At 32.5% G+C, this 14,351-nt stretch overlaps 1 protein-coding gene across 1 annotated transcript in view; it reads right to left on the bottom strand.

Moving 5' to 3' along the window:
* Positions 1 to 13,114, bottom strand: part of LOC123657427 — a 62,484-nt gene extending 49,370 nt beyond the window's left edge. The window contains exons 1-4 of the mRNA XM_045592973.1: positions 11,639 to 13,114; positions 10,562 to 11,447; positions 2,257 to 2,600; positions 2,064 to 2,152 (exon numbers count right to left, since the gene is read on the bottom strand). Coding sequence (XP_045448929.1) covers positions 2,064 to 2,152; positions 2,257 to 2,600; positions 10,562 to 11,447; positions 11,639 to 13,114 — 2,795 coding nt within the window. The remainder of the gene's footprint in view (positions 1 to 2,063; positions 2,153 to 2,256; positions 2,601 to 10,561; positions 11,448 to 11,638) is intronic.
* Between the last annotated feature and the right edge of the window lie 1,237 nt (positions 13,115 to 14,351).

Below are 14,351 nucleotides of genomic sequence, written 5' to 3'. Positions count from 1 at the left end.
AGAATGAAAAAGTATACAATATAGTAGCGAGAGTATGTGAGTATTCCTGCGAAAGCGAATCGGAAGCCACTTGAGACAACTGCGAAATTCGGAAACGTGGTCATATTTGCGAAGACCAAATATGAACCGTATGCAAAGATTTTGAAGGCGCTCAAGCTTATTTAATTGCTCCTCTTTAAGATCAGGATAGCAAGTGTCAGCATAGTCAAGAATTGGTAGAAGGAGTGACTGTGCTAATGTAATTTTGGTAGGCAAAGGGAGGAAATATTGCAGTCGTCGTAGTGATCCGATAGCTGCAAATAGTTTACGGCTCATCTCACTCAGCTGAGGTGCCCAAGAAAGATGTCTATCGAAGATAATTCCGAGGTTTTTGACTGTGTCGCTGTAACTGATTACGGCGTTGTTGTAAACGACTGGTGGTATAAGTGACCAATCTATTCGACACACAAGTTTAGGACTACCGATAATAATGACTTGGCATTTTGAGGGATTAATGTTTAATCCGTAGGAGTTACTCCATCTATATATGTTCTTCAAGTCATTATTTAAATTGCTTATTGATGTAGGTAAATCTGTCAACTTAGCGTGAGAATAAATTTGAAGATCATCGGCATACAAGTGGTAGAGAGAAGATATGCGGAGAGTTATTGAATTTATGAAGATCGAAAATAAGAATAAATAAGAATAAATATAATAAAATAAGAGAGATAATAATAATTTATTGTATTTATGGTTCAGTGTTTTTGCAATAATGGCGTACTCATAAAAGATAGATATATGCTGTCCCAGACGTTTTTGTAGGACTAATTAAATCTCAAAAAATACTAATAAATCTTTCAATCCTTTGGAATGAATTACATTAAGAGGTAATGTTTACTTATTGTACTTATTTTGTCTTTGAATAAAGACCAATAAGTAGGCTTAATTTACTCGTCTTTTATTTCAGAATATAATATTATAGAATAATCTTTAAAACTATTTCGTATCCTCACTGTTGTTGTGAACTACCTATTAGTATTCGCGGTTGGCCCTTCAATCGTCAGAACACTTGGGTGATTTTGAACCTAAGCGGTTTCGCACCACTACTACGAAATACCAACATCCGTTAAGGGTTATTTGTCCACCTAGGGAATTAGCAGACATTGTGTTAGATAGGGCATCATTCCAGTACCTTGGAATATTTTATGTAGTAAATTTTAATATTCACAATACATTATTCGCAGATGCTTTTCAAAAATTCCTTTAGCGCAGACTTTTATAAAACGTAGCATTTTGTTCTTTGAAACTTTGATATTACCGTAGCTTTATAAATTCCTTTTTAAATTATAAATTTCAACACCTTTTATTCTGAATTGTAAAAACTTACCATTTAAAAATTATCTATGTTGTATAAATAAGAAAGGTGTGCTTTTTAACCGACTTCAAAAAAGGAGGAGGCTACTCAATTCGACTGCATATATATATATACGTATGTTTGGGGATAACTTCTTTATTTATGAACCAATTTTTAATTCTTTTTCTTTGAAGGAAATGAGATATCCCAAGTGTAGTATCATGATAAGGAAACTACGATCTGATAATGGAATCCCAGATAAATCGAGAGAAACCCTCGAAAATCGTAGTGACGACTAGTGCGTTTGAAAAATTTTTTTCCTCTACTTACGCTGTATTATTGTCGTTGTTTACTTGTCGATGTAATTGAAGTCGGTTTCTTTTTCGCTTGCAAGCAAACACAATTATTATATATTAGGTCGAAGAAAAAGTTCCTTTGTACTTTATATAGAAATTCAAGGTAAGATTTTACAAAACTTATTACATTCATTATAATATATATGTACCATTTGGTTCGATAACTTGACGCTCCCGATCTCCGTTGCTGTAGAAATTTTGGGTCTTCTCATTAAAAAGTCCTCTCTTATTGACGTAACTTTCCACTACCTAAATAATTCTGAAGAGACCAAAACACATAGAGGATGAGTGTGCAAAATCGGAGCTATATGGTGGATGCATTAAGACTTCCCAGTCAAATTCTCTCAATCTTTGTTGAGTGGCTAAAGACTTACGTGGTCGGGTGTTGTCTTGATGCAAGATCACCCCTTTCCTGTTGATCAATTCGTCGCTTATTCTCAATTCTTTGCTGAATTTTCATTAGCTGTTGACAGTAAAAATACGAATCCAAGGTTTTGTCCGGCAGTAAAAGATCATAATGAATGATGTATTTTCAATCCTACCACGCACTCGACATCACCTTATTGCCTGTCGATCAGGGTTTCGCGACGCGACGGTCTGTGCAGCTTGACCGACCTTTGAATACTTTCGTACATTCTTATCGAAGGCAATCCACTTTAGGTCACCAGTGATCAATCCCTTCAAAAATGGTTTGATATCATTACGTCTTAGGAGAGAATCGCAAATGAGTACATGGTCCATTAGGCTAGCCTTTTTCAAATGGGTCAAAACTGCTTTATGATCAATTCTCAAATCTTCGTCTATATCGTAACTACTCAAATGTCGATCTAGCTTCACTGTTTCAAAAATATCGTTTCGTTTATCCGTAACTGGGCGACTGGAGCAAAATGCATTTTTAATATCGAAATTTCCTGATTGAAAACGCTTAAACCAATTTTACTCTTATTAACACTACATTAGATCTATAAACGTCACAATTTTTTTTCGCGGCTTGAGTCGCAATTGTAACTTTTTTAAAGAAACACTTTAAAATGTACCAAATTTTTTCATTGGATTTACCCATTTTTTCGGACAGAGAAATAAATGAAAAGTAGCCCCAACCTATTTTTTTTAAATGTCACCTTTTTATGGTATCAAAACCAGCCAGTTACAAACAATACTACCAAAAAATTTTATTGCAACTTTTTACTAGAAAATACGAAAATACTTCTTCCCCGGCTTATTATATATGTACGTATATCTGTCGTTTGGCATCTGTACAAAAGTAAATTTAAGCAATGATGGGTTTTGTATAAATTGCAAATCAGTTATTACATTCACACATACCAAAATGTTCTTTACTCATTGTCTATGTTACAAACTTTTCTTAAATAAAATGCTGTTGTTTGAAACTTTATTGCAATTAGTTTTTTTTGTTGTTTTTATTATATCAGACAATTCAAGTCAAGAAAGCTTCATTATTGTAACTTAATTTGTAATCAACGTAATCGTACAATTCTTTGTTTTCAAGTTCAAGTACAATAAGAAATAAATTAAAATAAAATAAAATAAAATACGAAAATTAAAAATACAAATATTATCTAAAATAAAAGTAGATAAAATCTTATATTTTAAAAGCTATTATTTAACTTGCAACGTATGTACATATGTATGTTTGTCAGGAAAAATCTTGCAAATAAATTTTTTAAATTTTCAAACTAATTTATTTCGAGTACTTAAATCTTTGAATTTTAAAATTTGAAATTTGTTATTAGTAAAATTATCAAAGTTCGTAATAGTAGCAGTTACAACAAAAGATCTCTTCAAAAAACTGGAGTAGCCCGACTAGGAAAGTATCTCGACTAGGGTTGCCAACTTTTTTTGACAAAAAAAAAACGTATAAAATGGTTTGGATAGGAAAAAATAAAGTATTTGGAAGAAAAAAAAGTATTTTTCAAATTTTATGTTTTTATTGATTTAAAAACGTATTTTTGTGTGCCTTTAGCACATGCTAACAATTTTTTGTTATGTTTAAATATTTCAAACTTGTTTAACAATCAATATTTAAATTTATATAAATAAAAATTCGTTTCTAATTAAATTTATTGACGCTATACTTCCCTCTTCTCGCTACTTTAGATTCATTACTAAAAAAACCCTTCCAGTGAAAGCTTAAGTAGTGGGAACAGAGAGTAAGTAAGAATTTTTTTTTATATTTGGTAAGCTATCAGGTGCATTTTTAAGTATATATTGCCATTTTTCAACTGTACTTTTCACTGAAAATTCTTTATCATCATTAGTGATTTTTTTTGGATCTCTTTAAGTCTTATACATTCGGAATATATATCCTGCATCTTAATATTTAATCCGTCTTGTAATTTAGTTTTTATAATTATCATTTCAAAATGTTCAAATTTAACCGCATTTTTTAAGCACACGTTAGGAAGTATTGAAAGCCAGTTATCTTTGCTAAGGTCAAACCATTTTTCCAACCATTGATTCCTTAACTAAATATAAACAAAGCCAACGGTCAATTTTTCTACAATATCGTTGATAGTGAGTAGTGACATCTGTGACAAATGTCAAATTGTCATCTGTCCTGTCACATTCAAAACACCACAACTGACATCTAACATTTCGTTCAGTAATTTTAAATCCTTTCCATCATCCGTTTTACCTTATGTGTACCGTTAAATAGTTAAGTACCCATAATGAGTTTTTTGTTTCACGCATCACAGTAAAGATTGAAAATAAAGTATTTTCATATACTTTATTTGTATGCAAAAGTATAAAGTATATTTACCAAAAATAAAGTAGAATACTTTATTATAAAGTATGGTTGGCAACCCTAATCTCGACCTTACAGAAGATCATTGCAAATAATACTGCTTCAATCAGAACAGTGTTCCTGTGGTGAGTAAAGTGACCAAATCTCCGGGAGAAATTTGAGGTTGGGTCGTCAACTGGCTTGCGGTTCCTCTGGTATTGCATGTTTCTATGGACTACGGTAATCGCTTACCACCACGAGAGCTGTATGGTTGTTTTCCGACCTAGTTGTAAAAAAAAAAAAAAACTTACTGTTATCCAAACTTACTGCCTTTCTGTAATCTAAAGGGGTCAAAGTTATGGGATGTTTTATGTCAACAGATAATGAAATATTGGCTTTAGTTTTTACAAGAGTAGATGGCTACTCTATTGTAGTCAGCTCACAAACCGGATCGAAGAAGGTTGAGAAGTGAGATTTCGTTAAATAAAAGATTAGGAAATTTTACTAAACATTATCAAGATAGAAAATCTATCAATACACATCGTTCGTTTTTTTAATGTAGTTTGTCTTATCTTCAATATAACAAATTATTATAAAATAACTTAAGAAATACATTATCCTAACTATATAACAACTTATCGAACTTAAAGTAGATCTTTTAAAGTCTCTATGCATTTTTGAACGTGAGATTTGCTATTCAAGTGTAATGGTTATACGGCGATTAAAATGCAGCTTGTGCTGGCTATTTTGCAACGCAATTAAATGTTGCCAACTCAATGGCTCTTTAAAATACAGCTAGCTTTTATGTTTTTTATAAGAAAAAGTTCTTTGTCTTCCTATGGCAATAGATTTTGTCGTCTAATACTCTAAACCTTTAAAAATAATCAGATAATATTACTTACTTAAAACACTTCAGCCACTTCCATTTTATTATATATTTTTTTTTTAAATAATAAAGTAATTAAGATTTCATTTGATATTTGTCTTTCTTTGCTTTACTTTTTTTATACAAAAAATTTTTGAGAAACGTATTTATGTATAATATGTTTGTTCCATATCTCTATATCTAATTTGTTATTTTTGTGACTTTTATATTTAAAAACTAAACAGTTTTCGAGTCGATGCAACAATCATCATAAGTCGTCTTTAACCTTTCAACGATACATAAAATGTGAATATATCGTAGACTAGTATCTAATTGAACCACCCCGTAACAGTATAGCTATTATCATTTGAAGAGTGGGTGGCAGTCCGCACTTTGTTGCCGGCTCAGTCCGCGCGCGAAATTCGAACGGAACGCATGTGTATGATTTCGTCCTGTCCCTAACTGGAAAACTTTTGCGACAAGCGACGTGTTTCGCTTCTTTATCGAAATATGAACATAAAAAAACTATTGTTAAGATGTGAACTGTGACTTACTGTAATAGATATTGACTGTGTTGTGGATTTGATAATGGTTTTTAAAGATTGTTTGCAGTGATTGCGGGATGAAAGGTTTGTTTGATATTTATCAAATTTGTTGTTTGGTGGTTTTATTTTGTAGTTTGAGAAAAAAAATAACTAATTTTTAAACAATTAAAACAACATACATTAGAAGCAAATGTTAGTTTTTATTATTTCAAAACAAAATGCTTATTTAGTTTTTGGATATCACTAAATTTGTTTTTCAAATTATAATATACATATTTATACAATAAATATCAGGGATTGGGAATGCTTATTGATACTATAACATTTCCCAAAAAATAAAATAAAATAATGCAGCTTCGCTTGCGTAGAAATTGATAATATTTACAATAATTGTGATTGCTGGCAAACGAAAAAAAAACCGACTTAAATTACATCGACAAGTAATACAACGTAGGTAGACGAAAAAATAGTCAAGTAAATGCGCATTATCAAAGATTAATCCAAAATTTGTAATCAGATCTCGATGAAATTTAAATGTGACCAAATGATAAACATCGACTTTCGATTAAATTAAAAATTTTCAAAATTCGGTACACCAGGAAAAAGTTATGAGGATTTTAGAGGGTTTCTCTCGATTTCTCTGGGATCCCATCATCAGATCCTGGTTTCCTTATCATGGTACCACAAAAAAGAATTATCAAAATCAGTTCATAAACGACGAAGTTATCCCCGAACATACATAAATATATATACAGTCGAATTCAGTAACCTCCTCCTTTTTTGAAGTCGGTTAAAAAGGGGCTAAAATAGTGTATAATCATTATAATACAACCTCTGTACGTTATTTTTATGGTTCTTCTATTGTGCGATAGACCTACCAGACTGCTTGCAGAGGTCCTACGAACTAATCTCCTATTTTCCCGCAAATGTTCCGCAAATGCTTGCTAAACATAAAGTTTTATGCTTCTAAAATTAATAACTTACTATAATTTTTTTTACTTCCGATATGACAGGAAAACAATTTGTAATTAATATTGAGACGTAAATATTACGTTAAAACTGGGCTATTTAGTTATCTATTTTTAATCAATATCTAACCAGCTTTATTTATAATTTCAAAGCAGTCCAGAAATAAGGTTTATGCAAAAATAAGACGCTTTTTATATAAAATATCAATTATTTCTATGTTAGTGATTCTCAATTTCAGTTTAAATACATATTTAAATATTTGTGAAAAAGTTTCAAGTTTATAAGTCCATCAAATTTCACCCCCTATTTTAACCATTTAAAGTTAGAATATCCACAAAATCTGAAACATGTGCTTACTTATTTTTGATATGTAGTCCAGAATTAAAGTTTTAAAACCTTTTTTCACCCGGCTCTGTCGCAAAATTCTTTCTTTGCGAAAGTCTACTAACCGTTAACTACGTTTCTGCTAAATTTCCAATTTTTAGCATAATTGATAAAGGATTTTCATAAAAAAAATTATGAGGGTGCTTAGACCACCTTAATTCGGCACTGTCGCAAAATTCATTCTCTGCGGACGTCTACTATTTGCAAAATACCAAGTTCGTAGCACAAAAACAAAGGACTTTTATAAAAAACTTGTGAGATTTATTACACCACCTTAATCCGGTCCTGTGACAAAATCCGTTCATAAAAGACGTCTACTAAGTATAAACTACCTTTGTTCGATTTTATGTTTTTAGCACAAACAATTAGGAACTTTTATAAAATCTTTCGAGAACCCTTAGTTAGATGTTCTTAATACGATCCTGTCGCAAAATTTGTTCTTATTTGACGTATATTAACTATCTTTCTGTCAAATTTAAGGTTGTAGCATAAACAATGAAGGACAATCAAGCAAACTCATAAAACCCTTGGACCCCTCTAATCCGGACCTATTGAAAAATCCATTCTTAGTGGACGTCTACTAACTATAAACTACCGCCCTGCCCATCTTTATGCGTCCTGCAGTTATAGGACATAAAAAGTGACAAGAATATATATTTTTTTATTTTCTTACATTGTTTTTAAAGTCTTTAATTTTTATTGAATAATGTAGAGGGGAAAGTAGAGTAATTTTATAAAGCTACCAGAAGCAATAATATTAAATAATACGATTGACCAACAAAAAATATTATATCTTCAGAGTTGATAATAATTAGATATAACAGAGAACACGTAACCTATTGCAAAACTTTCAAAAAAAAAACTTAATAACTTTATGTTATACATGGTATCCCAAGGCATATTGATAAACTCAGAAACATAAACATATAAATATACCGTTCTTAATGACAGTTTCTTCTAAAATAAAAATAAATTCTAATAAATCTAAATTCTTAAATAGATAAAATACACAAAGAAATAAGTAATTCTACAAATTAAAATTTAATTAAACTTTGTGACTAAGCCTTTTAAAATTTTCGTGTAAAGGTTTTAAATCTAAAATTATATTTATTTTATTTCACGTCCTAAATTAATTATTTATTGTTCATATTTCTTCTTGAAATTTTCTAGAAATTTCTTCTTAGATATTAATTTGATTATCTATTTCCATTTAAAGGATCACTTTGTGTTACACTATTTTGATCCGAAGTAATATAATTTTAATTAAAAAGAAAACCTTTTGAATTGCCTCAGAAAGTTTACAGGATTTGATTTTCGGATAGAAAAAACTAATATTCTTTTTCCTGTTTTCCGAGCTGTTGCTTTGGTTGTTTTCGTTTTCAATCTTCAGTTTGGCACACCGAGTATGGAATGTCTTTACTAGTAGCAAATAAATGCATTCAGCGGACTTTTGATTTTGAATTTAATATAGATATTTTGACAAATTTATCAATGATTTTTCGTTTTATATAAATATCGTTTTTTAATGAATGTAGGTATGATTTTCAAATTTAATTTACAAGAATACAGACCCATTATAACGGTAACTAACTTCAAAATGACTTTATTGTAGATGAAAATACGTGACACTCTTAAATTTTGTTGACAAACGTCTGTAAAATGCTGTTTGAACTTGTTACGCATGAAATTGATCCTCATATCCTCCTGCCTGCCCATTTTATAGTGGTTGGGAGCTATCGAAATAGCACATCACATAATAATCTGGTGAGACGCTGTTTTACTGGTTACAAATAAAAGTTCATTTATTGTAACCGGTAAAACAAAAACCAACCGGTAAGTCAAAGTTCTCTTTACAAACTGTGAAACCAGAACTAGAACAACTTTTGGTTAGCCCCAAAGAGCTTATTTTATTTCCCACTGAATCAGCCTATCAGTTTTTTATGTGCAAGATAATCTTTATAAGCTACCAGTGAAACAGACCCTGAATGTTTCACGGTACACTAGTCTTTTCTGACTGGGGCCGCTTAATTTATTGCCGTTTTGGTTTATTTAGTTTGAAACGATCAAATATACTTCATAGATTGAGCAATTGCCCTTCTCTCTTCCGATGTCTGACACTTCACCCGACATTTTTATGTTAATGTTTTGAGAATATAATCAGTCTGCTAGCGTTTTTCAATTCAGTATTCATTTTAAAAAAGTACGAAATAGTACAAGTATTTAAAAGTACTTATTTAAAATAGTCCTTAAATTATTAAAAAAAGTAAATACTAATATATTTAAACATCACATCGTTCCATAGCTTAATTGACTAGAGCGCCGACACGGTCAGTCGGAGACGCAGGTTCGAATCCCGCTGGAGCGGTCAATTTTTGATATGATATTCAAAAATGTTTAGAATTCCTAATGTGGGGGTAACACAAAAATAAAATCGTTGGTATTAATAATAGCATGGTGTCGTCTCCTGTCAAAGATTTTCATTATAATATGAAACTTTGAATAGTTACGGGTCTCTGTAAAGAACTCACTATAGACGGCGCCACGGTTCGCTTAAACCGAAAATAAAAATCATCATATCAAAAATTTCGCTCTAGCGGGTACATCGTTCCATAGCTTAATTGGCTAGAGCGCCGATACGGTCAGTCGGAGACGCGGGTTCGAATCCCGCTGGAGCGGTCAATTTTTGATATGATATTCAAAAATGTTTAGAATTCCTAATGTGGGGGTAACACAAAAATAAAATCGTAGGTATTAATAATAGCATGGTGTCGTCTCCTGTCAAAGATTTTATTTTATTTATTTATTTATTTATTTATTTATTTATTTCATAAGATACACCAGCGATATACTGTATAGTCATTATAACTATTATTACATTTTTATCTAGTCCGATTACAGTTACCATTACAGGTGTACACAACATTAGATACAATTTGTCCGGTAAAAACAAAATTCAATTTGAAAGTTAAAACTAAAATAAAACAGTAAAATTGCATTGTTTAGATAAATTACACAATAAAAAAAAAATATAATAAATAGCAAAAAGTTAATCAAAAATTGTATACAGAATTGAAGATGAAATTATAATTTTATTACTTTCATAGATTATCATTTAAAGAGATATGTATTGAACAATGATAGAAATAATTTAATTTGGAACACAAGTCATAACTATACATGCAAATATATTTATTAATTTTTTCTTAAAACTAAATAAAGTGTCATGAAAAATGTCAATGTCAATGTCAGGGTTAGTTAAGTTATTGTAAACGTTAATCATTCTATTAATTGGGGAGAATTGTCCTAGCTTAGTCTTAGAGAAATTTGAAATAAAGGGTTTTTGTTGAGAATTTCTAGGTGTACGGCGTGGAACACTGATGCATATCTGGTAGAGCAAGTCGGGGGAATCCAAGTTATTTCGAACAATTTTAAACAGGGTAATGAGATCAGTTACTTGTCTTCGCTTTTCCAGGGGATGTAATTTAAAATGTTTTAGGCGAGCAGCGTAGTTGGCTCTGTAGGGACTTGTATTGTCTTTGAAGGCCAGATACCTCGTAAAAGAGCGCTGCACCCGCTCTAGCCTGTTGACATGCGCTCTGTAGTGCGGGTTCCTGGTGATGCAGTCGGTTCTTTTAAAATCGGCGGTGTTACGCCTGATAAAACCCAGCAATTTCCAGGCCTTGCTGGCAATATAATCAATGTGATCTTTAAATGTGAGCCGACTATCGAGGATAATGCCGAAATCTCTAATGACAGAGACCTCTTCGAGCTGCTGTTTTTGTATGAAGTACTTTGAGTGTACTATGTTCTTCTTGCGGGTGAATTTTATATGTGCACATTTTGAGGCATTTAATATCATTTTGTTTTTGGTGCACCAGTCTTGGATAGAGTTTAGGTCCTTCTGGAGTAAGCAACTATCTTCAGCGTTCTTTATAACCCAGTAGATTTTCAGGTTGTCAGCGAAAATGGAGCACTCACTATACTTTATGCTTTGGGTAATGTCATTAATGAAGAGCAAGAATAAGATTGGCCCCAAGTGTGAGCCTTGAGGTACTCCTGAAGTAGCGATGAAGGGATCGGAAGTGTAGCCTTTTACAGTTACGCTAAGAGTTCTATTTACAAGATATGATCTAAACCACGAGAGCAATGGATCGTGGATCCCGTATGCCCTTAGCTTTAAGATTAAAATGGAGTGGTCTACTTTATCGAAGGCACTACTAAAATCGGTTAGATAGAGTCGACTTGCTGCCTGTTATCGACGTTTTTACACAGATCCGATACGTAGGCTATAAGGTTTGAGACTGTGGACCGATTGCGGCAGAAACCGTGCTGGCGAACTGACAACATATTGTTCGAATAATGAGACAAAATGGGACATAGAAGCTTTTCAAAGACTTTCGAGAATACGTTAAGTATGGAAATAGGTCAGTAATTTCGAACGTTGTGCTTTGCTCCTTTCTTAAAGATAGGCAAGATATTTGCAGCCTTCCATGCATCAGGAAAAGTTGAAGATTCTAAAGATTTATCTAAGATTATTTTAAGAGGTAGGGTTAGATATTTATGACATTTTTTGATGAAAATTGGGGGTATACCATCCGGTCCTGCACCTTTGCTTGGATCCAGTGACTTGAGCACTTTATCAATATCTCGTTCCGTTATATTCTCGATCCTAGAGAGAGATTTCTGAGTGAAAAATTCTGTAAAGTTAACATTGTTTATCTGATTGCTGGTTTGAGCATCAGAGAATAGGGAAGAGAAATGTTCTGCAAAAAGATTGCTTATTTCGCTACCCGAACTAGTTGTTTTATTGTCAAGGGACATTTCGGATGGGATTTGTGTAGATATATCCTTACGCTGTTTTATGTAGGACCAAAACTTTCTGGGTTCGCGTGAAATAGCCTGTTCAGTTACCTTAATATAGTCAGAGTAGCAGTTTTTCATTAATGATTCGACCCTGTTTTTAGCAAGGGAAAGTTCAAGTTTATCTCTGGGATTACTGTAAATCCTGACTCTTCGTCTAATTTTTTCTTTTTCAGAGATTAGCTTTTGTAAATTTGACGTGAACCAAACGGGGTGCCTCCAGTTTTTATATTTAAATTTAGGGATAGTGGAGTCGATAGTCCTATTAAAAATACAATAGAATTTCTGGACCATGATATTAACATTAGGGCAGTTTTTGAGTTCATAGTCCCAATCAACATTTCTCAGTGCCGAATTTACAGCGCTATAATTCGCTTTTTTAAAGCAATGCGTAGCGAATGGTTTACTAGTTAAGACCTTATTCTGATTCTTCGTGATTACGATGTCTAATACTGGATGGTGCGGATCCAACTTACTAAGCAGGTCGAGAGAATTAGATACTTTAATATTTTCAAAGTTTGCAAGTACCAAGTCCAAGACGCGTCCATTGTGATTTTTTATGCTGTTGTAATTAACTAGATTATTCAGCGAGAGAAAGTCGACTAGTAAGAAGCCCAGGTTACTACTATAGTTCGTGGGTGACGTATACGCAGGATTATTAACGTCACTAGTCCAATTAATGAAACCCAGGTTAAAGTCACCCAGAATCAAAAGATCGCCCTGGTAAGACCGCATAACTGAGCTTATGTTGTCCAAGACTGCGTTTAGGGTATTAACATCTACGGGTGGTGGCAGGTAGAGCACGCAAACCAACAGGTTTTTTGACACACCGCCATTTTCAAACTTTATATTAATCCAGAGGTCTTCGTGCATACTCTCGTAGTGTTCTATTCGGCGTGACTCAAATCTATCGGAAACGGCAAACAGGACTCCTCCACCTGATTTATGTGATAGCGAGGTAGATTGACGGTCTCTTCTGTATATGTTGTAGCTGTTGGAGAATAGTTCACCGTCAACAACGGAGCTGTCTAACCACGTTTCTGTCGCCACTATCATGTCGTATTTTGACTGCAGTGTCGCCAGACGTATGTTGTCCAGTTTTGTATTCATTCCACGGAAGTTTTGATAGTAAATATTAAACATTATGGTGAGTGTTTTCGGTTTCATTGTAATATGAAACTTTGAATAGTTACGGGTCTCTGTAAAGAACTCACTATAGACGGCGCCACGGTTCGCTTAAACCGAAAATAAAAATCATCATATCAAAAATTTCGCTCTAGCGGGTACATCGTTCCATAGCTTAATTGGCTAGAGCGCCGACACGGTCAGTCGGAGACGCGGGTTCGAATCCCGCTGGAGCGGTCAATTTTTGATATGATATTCAAAAATGTTTAGAATTCCTAATGTGGGGGGTAACACAAAAATAAAATCGTAGGTACTAATATATTTACTTATTTATATATAAGTTTTTTATATCTACGTATGTCTGATAATACCTCGTATTTTTAATATTAAACATGTAAACAATTTGTTTAACGTTATTTATTATTAATTTTTCCTCCTTAATATGTGCAAACTAACCGCTGCTACTGTATCGTGTCTAGTACCCAAAGGTTATCTGGAAGATCGCCTTTGTACATCTTGTAATGTATCTTTCTTTATATGTGTCTGTATTTTGGTGTACATTAAGAATAAATAAATAAATAAATAAAATAAGAATATAAAATTACCCTATTTGATAATGATGTTTCTTTCATTATGGTATGATTGTTTTTAACACAGTTTTTAAATGAACATCTATTTAATCGACAGAAGTAAAAAATCACATTTTAATTTCATTGGCAAAAGCAAAAACAAGGTAATGCGAATCAAAATAAAAAATTATTTGAACCTTAAAATCACATTAACTGCGTCAACAATTAATTTTAATACTATTTAATGACTTTTGCATTCGACATTATTATTCACGCCACGAGCAGTTGCGGAACGAAATTCTCTTGTGTAAATTAACTATGTAGGACAACTCTTATACGAGGGTGTAAATTGGTGAATTTAAATTCCAGCACGTTATACGAGAATTTTTAAAACTTAACTGGTAAATGGCGAGCTCGCATTCGCCTAGTACTAAATAACAAGAACCCGAACGATAGACGCGCTCTCTGATTTATTGTGCGTTCCGTTATATGGTTTATAATAAATCTTGAAAATATAGATTAATTGGAACCGAGGAAAAAGTGACTTTCACTTTAAAATGGTTTTGGTTTTTAATTCATTTAAATCTTTATAAACGATT

The sequence above is a fragment of the Melitaea cinxia genome, chromosome 10 (genome assembly GCF_905220565.1).
Source record: "Melitaea cinxia chromosome 10, ilMelCinx1.1, whole genome shotgun sequence".
NCBI classification, from domain to species: Eukaryota; Metazoa; Arthropoda; class Insecta; order Lepidoptera; family Nymphalidae; genus Melitaea; species Melitaea cinxia.
The sequence above is the reverse complement of the archived record's forward strand: the minus strand, read 5'-3'. Positions and strand labels throughout refer to the sequence as shown.